This window comes from Cricetulus griseus, chromosome 5 (assembly GCF_003668045.3).
Source record: "Cricetulus griseus strain 17A/GY chromosome 5, alternate assembly CriGri-PICRH-1.0, whole genome shotgun sequence".
NCBI classification, from domain to species: domain Eukaryota; kingdom Metazoa; phylum Chordata; class Mammalia; order Rodentia; family Cricetidae; genus Cricetulus; species Cricetulus griseus.
In genome coordinates, this window is record NC_048598.1 from 114,590,203 (window position 1) to 114,607,324 (window position 17,122).

Consider the following 17,122-nt stretch of genomic DNA (forward strand, 5'->3'; position numbering starts at 1 on the left):
CAGATAAAAAGGACTTTTCCATGGTTTCTGATATTTAAAGCAGTGGTCCATATATTTATAACTTAATATTATTAACTCATCTTCAGAATTTGATGTAAGATTTTAGCATTTGATTCCTGTTGAATTGGTATTGTCTTCTTGGTATCTAATTCCAAATCTTCTTATGCAGCATTGGAATTTGACAACCCCCCGTTATCCTGACTGACACAAAGCTGTACAGACTTATGGAAGGCTGTGTAAGAAAGTAATACATCTCACACAGCAGACTGTAAATATTACTAGGAACCCAATCAAATCTAAATTAATTCCATGAATTGAAGATTCTAAATACTTCTTTGTCCTTGACTTACTGCCTCCTTCGCTCTGACCTCCTCCCCACTACCTTTAGCCTGCTGGGGTATTGACAGGAATTTTAGAAGCCTCAAAAGTCTTTATCTCTTTGTTAATGAGCTGCAATATGATTATAATCGATTGAGTGACTCACATCATAGTTCACCATTAATTAATCTCTCTACTTCATAAAATTACAAAGGACATAATATACACAAACACACAAACACACACACACACACACACACACACACACACACACACATATATATATATATATATTTAGAGAAGTATTCAATATTCTTTTTAGACTTTAAATAACTAGAGAGACCCTGAAACCTTATACAAACAGAATTGAATTAATTTGAAAACTTTCTATGAATAAAACTAAGCTCTTATTTTGGTGTTAGAGAACACGGAATTCATCCAACTTGAAGGTAGGCAACAAACAAGGATAGAAAAGTCATATGGGATAGTTGGGGTGGTAGTCTCAGATAATCATGATTAAAGATTAACCCTAAATCATACATCCCAGAAATTTTATTTATTATTGAACTGTCACTTCTGAGATAACAGTATCTCCAACATACACCAATCCCTAAATTTAGATTTAGAGCTACACAGCATTTGATGATTATTTGAACTGAGATGAAAATTATATGAAGTATGATGTGTGCATTAGTATGAGTGCTTCACATGCAGCAAGATGTTATTGACATTTTGACATCACATGATTTCAAATAGGTATAATTGTAAAGTCCCACAAAATAGGATCCTCCTACATTTCCAATCTTCAAAGCACTATTCCCAAGATGTGACTATATAATATATATATATATATATATATATATATATATATATAAGAAACGAAGAAATCTTCATGCTACCAAGATGGCTTAGTTGGTTTAGGAAGCAATGGTATTGGCTGCCAAGCCTCACAAGTTCAGTACAAACTCTGGGATTCCACATAATAGAAGGAGAAAACTGACAACTGTGAGTTGTCCTCTGATATCTATATCAGGATATGTATACATATAAACATTCCCTACCTCCCACTTACAACAAAATTTTTGAAAAAAATTTTCCTTATATTTCTCATCAAATAATATTCAGATTTAATCCTGAATTTTATATTATTTACACCATCAAGCTAATAGACTACAGCATTTAATTCAGAACTAAAAATATCATATGTCTTTTTTAATTGACAAAATTCTACCTTCTCCTCTAAATCCCATGGCAGCTTACTAAGAATGAGGAATATCACAAGCCAGAACCAGACTAAGCTGTGTATCCTATGAAGTTCAATAGGAGTGTATAGCAAAATTACTTTTTCTGAATAACTTGTAGACTAAAAGCACATCTTGTTCACAAATGAATTGTGTATATATAATGTTACTGCTACCATATTACTTGATATAAATTTTCATTATTATAACAAGCTCTTTTGTGTATGTTATTTAACTCCTGTATAAATAACCTGAGTTATGTACCAGCTTAATGTCTTGGGGCAAATTCCCATATGCCAAACATTCATTTATTTCTTCTGCCTTAACCCTTGATCTCAATAGTTTTAGCATTTATATCATGTTCTTCTTTATATCTAAATTATATATTTATAATGTATATGTATATATAGCCTTTTGGTCTTGTGCTTGATTACATTTAATTTTAGCATTAGCAAATATCTGTGGTTTCCCTTGAAACACTTGTCTACTATGGGGTGTTTACAGGAAGAAAAAGGCTCTAGGCATGATAGCAATAATTGCATTTAACTTGCAAGATGCATGGCTATTTATCTTGTGACTGGGAATTCACTGAGGAGAAAGGTTTGTGTGATAAGTGAAAAAAATAAAGAAATATATGTAAAATATCCTTTCTCCACTTCCCATCCCTCAAGCAAGACCATTAAGCAATAAAACAGACTTCCATTTAATAAAGCTCTGCTTGCCTGCTTAGATATGGAAGTAGGAGGTTTAATGAGATCATAAAAGGAAAAAGGCTTCCAAAATCCCAAATATATCACTTGTGATACTGATAAAGGCAAATGTCCTGGTATCCAGAGACATGTTGATTTCCAGGCTAGGCAGTAATTGGAGATTTAACTTAAAAAAAAATAATTCCAGGGATTTCCTTAACAGAACACACACACACACACACACACACACACACACACACACACACACACACACACACAACATAATTTGAAGATTTAAGGCCAGAATTTCTGAAAATGCATTAAAAACTAGGGTACTCCAGCCACAAAGGCCCAGGTTTCGTACCAACATTTCCAAAGCCAAAGTGAACTGAAATTCTCTAGGACCTTTCCTGATCCAACCCCACATCCAGCTTGCAGAGTATTCCAAAACTAGGTGGTTTGTTTTACCTGTGAATGGAGAGTTAGTGGCAGAGATTATCTTGTAAGAAATTTGGTATGGCCGTCATCTACTCCATTCTACTTACTTCTTTGAAGCAAAGCCCTCACTTTGGGTCCCTTCTTACACTTCAAGATTTCTGAACAAGCAAGATGGAAGCTTGCTTTCTTCCCAGTTCTCTACCTTTCTGAGTAAATTTAGTGCATAAGATTTTCTCAAACCAATAAAATTATCAGGACTCCTAGTGGATTAATTGGGCCCAACCCAGCCACATAAACTTTGACCAAATTCTGTCCTACCTAGGGGACTTGCTGGGGTAAGGGTGGTAGAAAGAATGTGGGAGTGGCCAATCAATAACTGATCAGCCTGAGACCCATGCCACATGACTGAGGCCACCCCTGATATTGCCTGGAGAGCTAGAACCCAGAGGCTGGATGGTCCACAAACCTAGCATAGAACCAAACATGACTGGGGAGAGAATGTCAGTGTAATTATGCCTAGTGATTATTATACTGTACTCATAGATTGGTGTGTAGCCCAGCTGTTACCAGAGGAGCTTCATATAGCAACTGATGGAAATGATGCAGAGACCCACAGCCAAACAATAGGCTGAGCCCAGGGAATCCTGTTGAAGAGAGGGAAGGAGTCAGAGGGATTGTAGGAGCCAGAGAGGTAAAAGACATCTCAAGAAAACAAGAGAATCAACTAACTTGGGTTCATAGGGGCTCTCAGAGACTGAACTGACAACCAGGGATCCTGTGTGAGACAGACCTAGGCCCACTGTATACATGAGACAGTTGTGTAGCGCGATCTTCTTGTGGAACTCCTAATGATGGGAGAAGCAGCTGTGTTTGACTTTTTTGCTGACTTTTGGGACCCTATTCCTCATACCAGGTTTCCCTGATGAGCCTCAATACAAGGAAAGGTGCTTAATACTACTGCAACTTGGTATGGGGTGTTTTGTTGATATCTATGGGAGACCAGCCTTACTCTGAAGGAATAAGTGGATGGAGGAGGAGTAGATGGGCATAGGGGCAGAGAGGAGGTAGGGGGAGGGACTGGGAGGAGAGGAGATGGAGGAAACTGCAGCTGGGGGGTGTAAAATAAATAATCAAATAATTATTAAGAAACATTATACTCAACTGTGTCCAGCAAGTAAGAAATAATCCAAATGAGACAGACAGTTGCAAGTACAATTATCTTTCATGAGTGCTTAATTGGAGTTAAAGAACATTGGGGTAAACCAGTATTCAGATCCACAATCTTGAATTTACACATAACATGTTTTTTGTTTTGTTTTGTTTTGTTTTGTTTTGTTTTGTTTTGTTTGAGACAGGGTTTCTCCATGTAGCTTTGGAACCTATCCTGGCACTCGCTCTGGAGACCAGGCTGGCCTGGAACTCATTGAGATCCCCCTGCCTCTGCCTCCCGAGTGCTGGGATTAAAGGCGTGCGCCACCAACGCCCGCCTATAACATGGTTTTGTACATTTTTTTTTATTTTTGTCAAGGCTGCTGATGGATTTGCCCTATAATCATGTTGGCAGAGTATACAAATATAGCTTAATAAAGGGTATACTGTCACTTCCGTTTAAGAAACACATCTCTAGCAGTGCTTCTTTTGAAATTTCCTAAGTTAAATGTCAATCTGGAGCATCATTTACTTTTAATGGGAGAAAATAAACAGCCATGGACCCGAGGCACAAAGAAACATCTCAACAAGGGAAACTTACTCAAGGTGGTAAGAGAGGAGTGAAATGGCAAGGGGACTTTTGGTACAAGCACATAGTCAGATTCCAGAACTCTTACCTTTAATCACCGGCCTCTCTTGCCTTTCTACAAGTCTCTGAGTCAGATTGTTATTGTCCCCGTGGTTGTATAATATTACATATTCTCAGAAGGTACATGGAGGCAGTGCTGACTATTCTATTAGTAACAAAATAGAGACTTAAACAGTAGAAAATAGGCAACAGGAAATGATACATGTTACATTCTGTCCTGTATTGTTTGGTAGGAGCTAATGAGGTGTGAAAATTAAATAAAGTATTCAAAAACTGTATTCAAAGTATTTAGTACACAGGGCATAATAATTTCACAACAAAACAAAAACCTCAGAACCTCAAGAATAGTAGCCCCATTACATATTGACTGGTTCCATGTGCTATGTGGCTGCCATATCAGATAATACTAATAGTAAGTCTGAAAGAAGAAAAATGTTTTTAGTTTCCTAATATCAGTGATTGTCAAACATATCTGCATCTAAAATCATCAACACCTAGCCCAGTGTGTCACAATTTTTGAATGTGCACCTGTGAATCTTGGTAAAATGTAAATTTCAACTAATTAGGCATGGACCCTGAAACTTGGCATTTTAGTGGATCCAAAGATCACCATCATCAGCTACTGTTATTCTGTGGTCCACATTTCCACATGAGACTGGTGGCTGAGCACTGACAGCTCTCATTTCCATGGAACATTAAATCTGAAACTAAGTAGGGAGTAGTTTAATATTTGTATATGCACATAGGTTATGCATTTTCCATCAAAGACCAGGTAAAGCAAGTGGAAAGTTATTTGATGAAAGAAGTGCAAATCTTGTGAATCTGTATTCAGTCCCCAACACTTGGGAAGAATATTCTGCAGTGCAAATGGTTAGAAAGTATTAGTTTGATTGATTCATTCATATAATATAATTTGTGCCTATTTGAGGAATTTACTTATGAGAGCATTCATAAATGCAATAAAGTGTGTTCAAACACATTAATTAAATGAGCTTTTCTCTAGTTGTTCTTTTGTCTCTGCAGTCTCGAATCCAAGTTCAAATACAGCTTTCCCTCTTGATTATGTTTGTACATTTTATTCCCTTTGTAGAACTTTACTATCTATGCCTGCCTCCTGTTGAACTGAAAGGAACACAAATGCTGAACGGATGAGTGGACAGAGAGATGGGGCTTCCTTTAATGCATGCTTCAAATCTGGCAAAGCCTCGCATGTTTGCAAGAAAAGTGAAGGATTGAAAACCCCCTGGCTAGGAATTAATGAAAACCTGAGGCCTAAGAAATTTCTGTATCCTATCGAGAGCTTATTTAGAGTCTTTATTTTTAACTCTTCCAAGTCACAGTAGCTTAGCATGAGGACCATAAGTGCAAAATCTATCTCCTAGCATATTGTTTAAACTATGACAGGATCACAAGTAATTGAAATACATTTTAAAGATACTGTTATTAAGCTAATGATTTTTAGTCATGCATGATTTTACTCTGAAGTGAAGACTTTTGACACTGTGTAAACCTGGTAATGGCATACTGCAAGCAGAAACCACAGATGCTATTCAACATCTTACGATGCTCCTGAGAGCATCCCACTGGACCAACCACAATGCATGACATAGTCACTTAGCCCAAAATGTGAATAGTACCAAGGTTCAGAAGCATTACTACTGAAACTGCTCCAGGCATGGATTTATGTTTCAGAAAATATTTTATTTATATATCACCAAAACAGTGCAGTTATCAATAAAATAAGAATTCAGAAATAGTACAATGGGCAGGATGTTTGAGGTGGTGCCTTGTGAGAGTCAGGTAGAAATCTTGATTCTGGTCCTTATGCTATTATTTAGCCTCTCAGAGTTTGGTGTGGTTTAGATGAATGCTTCCCCAAAGCTCTATATGATAAAGGCACGGTTTCCTGGATGGCATTATTAGAAGGTGCTATGCACTTACTTATCAGAAGTGTGTCCTTTTGGAAGGCCTTTAGACCAATGTCTGTCATCTCTGTTTTCTGGATAGTGAGGTAAAACTTCTTCCACTAGGTATACTTTCACCAGAGACTCAGAAGCAAATGCGTCTATTCAATTTTAGACTGAAAATTCCAGAATTGTGAACCACAGTGAATTTTCCTCACTTACAAGTCATTCACTTCAGGTAAAGTTAATTGCTTCAGATATTGAACACAACCTCCATACCTATGAGCCTAAGCACACTATTTTTCCCTGTGTAATTTAATAGCCTCAGGTATGTCAAGAGAGTAAAAGAAAACTGGCTAGTCAAGCGATGATAAAAATTTTAGTCAAGAGTGCCTCAGTTGAGTTGATGTGCAATATCAAAGGGAAAAATCTATGAGGCCTAGCTCTCCTTAACAAACTCTTGGGTGGGAAGAAGGGGGTCCTGTGCATTTAATGCTCCATTTCTCAAATGGCTGCCTTTCACCTGAAAAGCTTTTAGGGTACCATGACCAGGATCCTGATAGCCCTGGTGGCATAATGGCCACCCACTCACAGTTAAGAGTGAATCTTGAACAATCCTATTCAGCTCAGCCTCACAGGGGGCCCAGAGCTATGGTTAAAATTAATTCCCCATGTTCAACTCACCTTTCACCTCCCCTCCTTTGTCCTTACCGTTGTATTGTGTAGAGGGAGCAATCAGAGGCTTTATAAGGCATATTTGTCAGTGTCTGGATGATAGCTCTGAGCTGATTCTCTTTTTATTTCCCTGTCCTCTTCCGTAGCCTTTCTATTTTCAGGTTCAAAGAAAGAAGTGACTTTTGAGTTCTATCTCCCAGAATCAAGTGATAGAAGATCCCAATTGCTGTGGAACTATTTCCATTTTGGATACTCACTGATTCACAAAGAACCAGGGCTACATGCTCTGTGCCCAGCTGGGCTCTCAATATTTCACAGTAGGATGTTTCAGTAAAGCCAAGCAAACTCCTATAAATGACTGTGAAAAGATTCAAGAGATGACCCATTCATCCTGTTGTGCACTTGACCCCTTTGGAAGTGCTGGGAAGGAGTGACTCCCAAGAGTGTGTCCTCAGAATGAGGCAACTACAGTGACTATTTGGTAGAAGCATCTCTATATTAAAGAACTGCCTCTTTAAAATACACATTATTCTTAATTGCCTCACGAGAGCACCTTGCTGTCATGATGGGAACAACTTGGACACATTTGTGTTAATATTTGTTTTCTTCCTTAAGTGTAAATTTTCTACCCCACATTTCATGACTACTACCTTTGTGTGGCTTCCTAAACTGACCTTTATGGTAAGATATTCCTGAACTCTTCTTGATAGCTGATAATCATTGGCTGTTGTCAATATAACATAATGATTTGGGAGAAAAGAGGACATGTCTTTTTTTTTTTTTTTTTGAAATTGTGTCAAGGTTAGCTAAGTTGGTGGCTTTGTTGCTTGATAAGACACAGAGACCATTGTGGTGCCAAGTTTAAAATAAACTAAACTTTTTAATATTGTGTGATGATTCCTTAAGTTTACTTAAATGGATTTTGTCAGCCTCCTAAGACAGAAACTAAGATATTCAAAGTCAAGGAACTCTTAGGAAGTCTTGAAATACAATATGCCTTTAAAGAAGGAAATTAATCTAGGGACATCCAGATTTATGGTTATGTACTTTTCAAAATATCTCCCCATTAGTTTGGAGGCAAGAGTAGGAACTGGATTTAATTAGGAAGAGGATAACCTGATCTTGATTTGATCATTTAGTTCCTTTGTAATTGTGGGCTAGCAATAGAACATGCCTAAGTGTCAGCTTTGATTTGAAGTGGAGAATAAAAAATATCTAGTTTATCCAACTCATAGGCTAGCAAATACTCAGAATGAACCATGTGTAAAGTGAGCACATCTGGTGATGTAGATACCATTTATTGTGTGCTTACATGATTACCTAGCCTTTTGTTGAACATTGCACATATGTTCCTCTCACTGAACCTGAGCATAACTCTCAAAGAATTATTGCATCAGAACTGAAAGTCAGTGGGGTGGTGAGCCTCAGTGCCTTATGGAAAGTCTGGAACTAGATTACCAGCTAGGGAAAGTGGTACTTGTCTAGAGGACCAATATAAACAAAAGGGAAAATAGATGAGAAGATTTGAAGAAGGAATTTGATCCATTCCCAATGTTAAAGTAATCATCAGAGGAGAAAAAAAATCAGAACTGTTAAAAATTCTTATCCTTATTTCATAGTTCAGTGTTATTGTACCTTGAATTATATATGGGGAAAGGCACCAAACATTTTAATATTTGGGGCATTTCAATGTCTTAATCCAACTGCCTGAGATGTACAACTGGAAAAAAACAAAACACAAGTTCTCAATTCATCAGGTGGCTCTAAGGCACATATTTCTAACTGCAAAGCTCTACCTTGCCCAACAATAATCACATTTATTACAGCTAACTGAGAGTTACCAGTGATGATAATAGTCGACAGAAAAAGCACTGTCATTAAAGGAAGGTTTATTCTTCTCTGAAAGACTGTAGGAGGCAACCCATAATTTACAACTAATAACACAAAGGAAGAGGCACACAGCAAGGGTCACTGGTGTTCTTAGGTACCTGTGGCTTTTAAATGACCACCCCCAATGCCTTCTCATTGCTGGCCACACATTTGTGGATTTTCCATTGGATCTGAGCTAGTGGTTAACATCATCAACTGAGAGAACTTTGAAGTTCTTAGCAGAAGTACAACAAACCCTATAGCAGCAATTTTAGTGCCAATGGTAATAGGATTGGGGAAGGGGAGATGGTTTTTTGTTTTTGTTTTTTTCCTGTGAGCAAATAAATGAACAGCTTTTAAAGTCTCTGGTGTTTCACTTTCCCTTCCGTCCTCTACTCACGATCATATCCCCCAGGATTTAAGCAAGAAACACTTGAAAATAAAGTCTACTGGTGTCCAGGGAATGTGGATGTGGATGAAAATTTACATTAACTTCTAACACCTCTGGCTTCCTTCAGATGCTCAAGGATAACCTCATGAGGTTTTTTTGTGACAATGTGAGATATTCCATGAGAACTCCATCACTGTCTGAGCTGGCTGTTTGGGTGGGAGGTCCAAGATGACAGATATATGAGTAGATAGGGTAATTGATGAATTAGTATATGTATTGCTTCAGTGCCTTGGGACACTTGCTTCCACAATTCTTAAACCAGAAATATGGGGATTCTGGATATTAAAAAGAGAACCAAGCAGCACAAACTATTGATTGTCTTTTAAAATGTAACACTGATTTAAAGCATGAAAACTCAATCATTGCCTTTAAGCTATTGAGAGAAGTATCTTGGGTCACAAGTACACAAGTTTACTGTGAGTATTTCTTTCAGGCATGATAATCATTAACTAAAATGCCCAGAATACTGAAAATGTAATTTAAGCTCCATTATCAGTGTGCTCATCTCACTGCTGAAGAAGTGAGAGGAAACAGATAAAATTGGGGGAATTTGGAGAATCAGATAGTGAGTTAGACATACATCTTGTTCACATTAGTGAGAAGTGCAATCTCCTAAGCTATTTTCTGTCATCTGTCCATTAGGTTGCAATGCAACGAGTAAAAGCCCCTTGCTGGGTATTTTACCTTCTTTTTTGGTGCTTTTATGGCCAGGGCTCAGGACTCTTGGTAGGAGACTTGAGAGATGAGAGAGGCTCCTAAGGGACTATTTGAATGAGTTCCTTTAAAGAAGCCAACCTTGTCTTTCCTGCCCTTGATTCACCATCTGGCTCTGGGAGTTTGCTGCTGCACACTCCAGGACTATGAAATCCAAATGCATGATTAGCCCCTCTGTCTCCTGTGCCAGCATGCTTGCTAGGAAAATCACTGCTAGGACCAGACTCTAAAGAGCAAAACAGGCTCAGTGTGAGTGAGAGAAAATCACTTGGAAAATCAAATAAATAAATAAAAAACTCTATCCTTGGTTTTACTCATTGCTCCCCTGAGTTAATGCTCATGAATTCAAGTTTAATAAACTAGCTGGTATATTCTTTCTGCTGCCTCTTGCCATCTGTCCCTGCAATCACACCTAACAACTTAGCACCACATAGACCAGATATCCTATCCATTATCTTATGATCATCAACAATTCTCCAGAACAAGGATGATGTTCCTTTCTTCCACTAGAAACCTTATAATATTTATCTTCAGTATGAACCAGTCAGGCAGCATTGGTCTAAGGTTTGCAAAATAAAAAGTTCAGTGCATAGTCAGAAACTCTCCAGAAGTGGCCTACATTGCTCTAATACTAAAGAAATAACCTTCTTTCTCAGACAAAGTCTATAGATGTCTGCTTTGCATATATATTGGTTACGGTCATGAAAAAAGATGTCCTCAGTATCATAGGTGTCAGAGATGATTGGGGGATGCCAAAAGAGAAGATGTTACCTGTAGGATAATGTTCATTCACTGGCCAGTTGTCAACCTGAAGTGTGGCATTGCCACCATTCCTGGTGAAGCGCACCACGTGGTATTTGCCGTCATTGACTGGAGTTCTCTCTTCTTTGATGGAGATGTCAACTGTGCCAATATTGAAGACAACTCCAATTTTCCCTTGTTCCTGTAATAAAGAAACACAAAGGGCATGATTGTTACTGACTACAGTGTTTACTCCCTTTAAAGTTGATCCTCCAACTAGCAATAAACTTGTAGGTGCCCGGAGGGAGCTGTCAGTATGAAGCTAATAATAGTATCCTATATTTCTCCACAGACTTTCATCCTAAACATTAAAAAATAGGATGAAGCCAACCAAATTGTTCTCACTAACAGAACAGCACAAGTTACATCATTCAATGGCCTTTGGTGAATATCGATGCTAGTGTGGCAGAACTTCTCGACAGTGAAACACTCTACTGAGAATTGTATTTCTGTGAGATGGATTGGGCCTGTCTCTTAAGAGGAGTTAGTAAGACACTGGCTTCTGTATTATTTCATAATTCAAATTCAGGATTAAAGAGTAACTATAAGCTTACCTGAACATTTTGGGATAGTCAAGGCCCAGGGGAAGCATACCAGAAAGTTAGGAGACAATAGCTGAGAAATTGATATTGTAGACCAAATCCTTGATGTTTTCCATGGTTCCAAACACTCAAAAGATACTTTGCACAAAGGCAGTAAAACTGAGCAGGAGTTATCAGAACTGGGCATTACAAATCTGGGAATAATGGTAGCCCTATAGTTCAGTTAATCTAGAGATAAAGTAAATACTCATTCTGTAGCTTTTGCCATACAGTAGAAGGCAACATGGATAGCTCAAAATGACTTTGGGGGGTAGAGAAATTGTAATGGATTCTAGAAGATAGATGTTATGGCAAGGAATATGAAGATGATGGAGATGATGAGGGTGGAGATGAGATCATCCACCTCCAGGAAAATGCCCGGAAATGTGAACTATACATCACAATGCTATTAAGACTCTTACCATTCAGTAACTGCTTATGACTAAGATTTAGAACTGGCATTCACGATGAAAGAAAATGAAAAGTGGCCTTCCTGGTCAGATTCAACCTGCTTCTTTTGACCTCCTGGAACAACATGACACCTCAGCAGAGTATCAGGAGGGATGGAGCAAGAGAGAAGGGAGAATATCTTCTCCCTTTTTGTAATTGCCTGGCTATTGGCAATAGACTGGGCACTTAGTGGTGATAAAATTAAGTTGTCATATTGACATTTACAAGACTGAGTCACAGTATTTCTTCATCAGCCTTTCTTATCCACTATTCTTTTGTTTGTGAAGTAGAAGGGGGAATGAACAAGTAAAGGAAAAGGAAGAAAAGAAGAATGGTACAGTTAAAGACCAGAATCCATATCACTTGAGTTCAAGAAAATATTTAATAGATGCTCAGATTTAGTATCCATACAACCATTCATTCATTCATTCATTCATTCATTCATTCACTCACCCAATACATAAATGTAATATTAAGTACCTAGTATACTTATAAATGAAGATTTCTTGTGGGATCAATACTGTTTTCCATATATTTTGGTACAATTCATTTCCAAACAGGTATGCTTTCTTCAACTTGCCATTTATCTTTTTTGTTCCTTCCTATATAGAGATACACCCAAAACCTGATTAAGAAAAAGTCCAGTACCCAAGAATCTTGATTTTTGAAGGGGATAATATAAACAGACTGAAGAATCATGTTGTCAGCACTCAGAAAAGCAGACCCAGGGTGGACATTATTGCTTTCTTTTTGCCCAGGGAATTTAGTGTGGAACACAAACTATTGCCTGCATTTCTAATTTTCTAAACCCTGTAAAAAATGTGTCCCAGTGCCTTCCCACATGATGACTAAGCTGACTCATTTCTGTTTATGGGTGGGTATCAATGTGATCTTGGATTTGTTTTGATTTGTTTCATCTCTTCCTATTCAACAATGTACCTGACCCTGGGAACTATGTATGGAATGGTCAATATGATGATAGGGTCTTTATTACAGTGCCAATGCCCATAATGAATAATATTACCATGCATTTCCACCCTTTTCTTTGATCCTCAGAGAATTTGGAACTGTCATAATGTATTTGCTCTGTCTTAGAGAGGCGGCATTCATTATTCATTCCTTTAAGGATGTGGGAATGAATGGGTAGGTGTGTGTTCATGCCCTCATAGGGAAATAAGCAAGGGTATTGAAGCCTGAATCAACATATATTTACAGAATGACAGAACTGGAAGACTTAAAAACCACAACTTCAGATGCCATTACTCCTCTGCCCACCCTACATATGTGGGCTGTTTATTGCATTGTGGTTCTTCCTTGAGAAACTACTATGTAAATCCTGTATGCGTGGAAAAGCTGGCTGGTGATTCGGTTCACCTCTGAGTCACTAATTAATCATGGACAGAGAACAGTGTTAGTATTCCAAAGGGATCGGAGACCTCAGTGCTCTGCAGCTTTCAATGACACTGGGGGCAGAGGACATGTCTTGCTCAGTGAGTTACTTGATGAGCAAGATACATTCTTGGGCAGATTTTCCTCAAGATCTATAATAGATTCAGGGCAAGAAAAGATTTAATCCCTGCCAGAATAAATATTTGGTCCTTATCGTAGGTGCCACACATTTGCCATTAGAATCTGGATTTCCAAAGGATCTTAATCCCAACAGCACATTGCCAAATCCAGTGTAGACCCTACCTTAGATGTTTCTCTCTGCTTCCCACAGTGGTAAATGTGGCTGTGCTAGACCTCAGATGTGGTCTCTTTATTCACAGTAATAGGATTTCATTATCATCATTTCCTTCTCATTTGTCATGGGACCACATTGGCATTATAATCCGTGGCTAACGGCTTTGTTTCAGTTCACTAGACATCATGGAAGCCTTGTGGCAAATACCCATATAGTTGCCCAGGCTTGAATCAATCATATGCAGCTGCCATGAAAATAAACTGTGGTGGTTCATGTGTCCACAGAAGGAAAGATGTGAAGGATAAACATATTAGCTTCGAATCCTTCCTCTCTGACCTTGTGGCACCTTACTTAACTCTTCTGAACCCATTTTTTTAAAAATAATACACTGTGGAGCAAGACACCACTTTTACATTCCTCAAAGGACAACTATAAAGAAATAATATGGCTTATGTGGTGGATGCTATAGCACTTTGTTCTCTCTTTTACTAGTGTGTATGTTCACATATGTGTGTTTCCAAGTGGTGTATACATAGTGTAGAAGCTAGAAGACAGACTCAGCTATTTTCTTTGACACAGAGCCTATCATTGGCCTGGAGCTTACCAATTAGTCTAGGTTGGCTGGCCAGTGTGCCCCAGAGAGATCTCACTTCCTTTGCCTCCCAGGCACTGGGGGTTTCAGATGCATTCCCTCATGCTCTTTTCGTTTATTTGTTTGTTTGCTTGCTTTTGCTTTTTGTGGGTGCTAGAAATTAAATTTGGGTCCTTGTACCTGCAAGGCAAGGCAAGCGCTCTGCTAACGGAGCAATCCTATTGGCCCCATATAGTACTATGATATATGATATAGATGAAATCAGGTGAATTGTGTAATCATTTTCCCATAAAAAATGGCCCATTGTTATTAGAGTATTTAGAGAATTTAATTGGTTCTGTAGGAGGATCATGCCTGGTTTTCAGCACAGCACAGTAGAGTAACATCTCAATAACAGTAAAGTAACAGAGCATAGTAAAGTAACACCTTCTAACACTGTGTGACCTTTGCAGATTACTTATAAAAGGATGTTTAATGAGAGGGGTGGGCAAATTGATACCCCTGAAGCCAGTGGTGGAGATTATGTGTGAAGTATCTGCCATGTGCCTGTACTTCCAGGTTGCAATATTTTACTCCTTTCTCTTCTTGTTAGTGTAATTGAAAGTAGTAATGTGACCTAAGCACTAGTTGGGTTGGCAGGCACTGCCATCAAGATCTATGGTGAAAATAAATGTAAATTTTCACAAACAGAACTTTTCTCAGGGTGAATTTCCTTTCACAATTTGGTAGTTGCTTTCTTGCCACAGTCCTTGGTACCTTTTATAAGCCTGACAAACACAAACACAATGTAGTTGCAGAAACAACATGGCTATAAATTTTAGTAACTCCATGCCCATCACCACTAAAGGTGGTATCAAGGCAATTCACTTCAATCTATTTTCTTCCTTGATATTACAAACAAAGATGAGTGGTAAATCATAAGCCATTACCAATCATCTTCAAGTGCATTCAGGGGAAAACCTGAATGATACAGGAACATCTGCTTTCCCCAGTCAGTAAGTCATTCCTTATCAATAATGACTATTTATGAGCCCACCTGGTTCTTCAAATGAACCCGGATTCAGCTACTTGATCCTCAATCAACCACATTATTATTAATATAGCCGACATAACTTCAGGGATGATGTAATCTCAAGGATGAGTATTTAGGAGCAGAAATATATATGGGTAAGAGAAAAATTTTCAGGAATGAAGAAAGAGCTCCCCAATGGCCATCTCTTCATTTGTTCCATGGTGTCTCTGGGGAAGCCAAAATGCACCATCCCCTACTTTAGAAAATTGCAGCTGACAGGAACAAAACAGATATTCTCAAATGTATACCCAGAAGATGTTCACTGGAAACATTTCTCCACGGTGCTACTGTTAGGCTGCTTATAGAACTGTTTGTTCAGTACTAGATTATAACACAACACAATTTGTAAATGATGCTTCTGTGCCTATGCAAAACAAGACCTTGGAATATTCAGGCACCTTTATACTCCAAAAAGTGGTTAAGCATTCTCTTTACCACATTTTTCTAGTTCTCCTAATTTCATGCTCACAGTAAGAGTGACTTTTGTATCCTTTTGTGATGGATAGGCCCAGGAGTTCAGGGCCAAGTCGTTATCATTGTTGAGCAACACATATAATTTCTGGTATGAGACTTGGTAGTGTCCTCCCCGTACTGTGAATCACTGTCCCAAGCAAAATCTTGGTGGTGGTTGCTTTGTCATTTTGGGTCACTGAGTGAGGGTGGAAGCAAATTAACTTACAATGGACATGGCTGAAGAACAATGTTTGTGTGTTTTGAGTAGAGTGTTCTAGGCTATGACTGTCACAACCTCAATACTCAGTATATATTTTTAATAGGCTTTTTTCCAATTTCTTATAACTAACCCCTATTAAATATATGTGACAAGAACAGTGTTTGAGACTAGAATCTAAGTCTCTCTGACGTGAACTCATGAATTTTCAACTGAGGCCCATTGCTGTACCATATATTATGTGTTTCTAATCCAATCTTCATCACATTTCTCCATGACAACAATGTCTTCTGAAGGGACTATACCTGGGTGATATACTTAGTGAACAAACATCACACAGTTGAATTACACTGTCTGATGCAGGGATGATATCACTACGTGACACAGTATCACAGGACTACATTTCTACACATTGTCTCTGTTGACTAAATTGCCACTCTACTATATGTGACTATATTTATATAAAAAGTTATTTTCACTGTATAATATACACTACTTCATGTCCACTTCCCTGGCAGCCATGCTATCTAATTTTTATGTTCATGAAACCTAGTAATTAAGGTTCTTTGAATATAAAAATTTTACAAGATCTCTGTAAGTGAATATTAAATGAATGATGAATTAAACTGTGTGGTTGTGAATTTTAGAAATGAATGTCTTTGCCATTAGAGTCAACAGAATTTGTATAGCATCAGCAAAAATAATTATCAATATGTTCAGATTTTGTACAATAAAAACAAAACATATATTTTCATTTTGCTTTATAAATGCAATGTGCAAACACATAAGATGAGGGAGGCATAGCTTACCTGGTTATTTGATAATTTCAGTTAAGTGAGGGGGTTATTAATTTTCTTTGGAATAAAATATTCTGCAACCAGTAGAAACAGAGTTTGAGCATTTTTGTGTCTACCATCAATCTTTCCAGGAAGAACATTACACCAATATTTAAATAAGATCAGTCATCTTTTCTAAAACCCAAGACAACTAATAGTTACTAAGGACTGAGGATGCACTTTCTGTGTATGGCACTGCATACAATTAAAGGGCTGATAGAATGGGAGAAGCAGAATATCTTCTTTAAGAAATCTCATAGAGAGAAGCAACCCTTCTAGAGCCACTCAACTCACAAGTTCCCAGCCACGATAATGTGGACCTTACTTGCCATCTGCTGA

The 17,122-nt window shown here is 38.0% G+C and overlaps 1 protein-coding gene across 9 annotated transcripts in view; it reads right to left on the reverse strand.

The window, feature by feature from the left end:
* Window positions 1–17,122, reverse strand: part of Nrxn3 (neurexin 3) — a 1,486,512-nt gene that overhangs the window by 160,413 nt on the left and 1,308,977 nt on the right. For all 9 annotated transcript variants that reach the window (XM_035445726.1, XM_035445725.1, XM_035445727.1 and 6 more), the window contains one exon: window positions 10,869–11,040. In XM_035445726.1, the coding sequence (XP_035301617.1) occupies window positions 10,869–11,040 (172 nt within the window). The remainder of the gene's footprint in view (window positions 1–10,868; window positions 11,041–17,122) is intronic.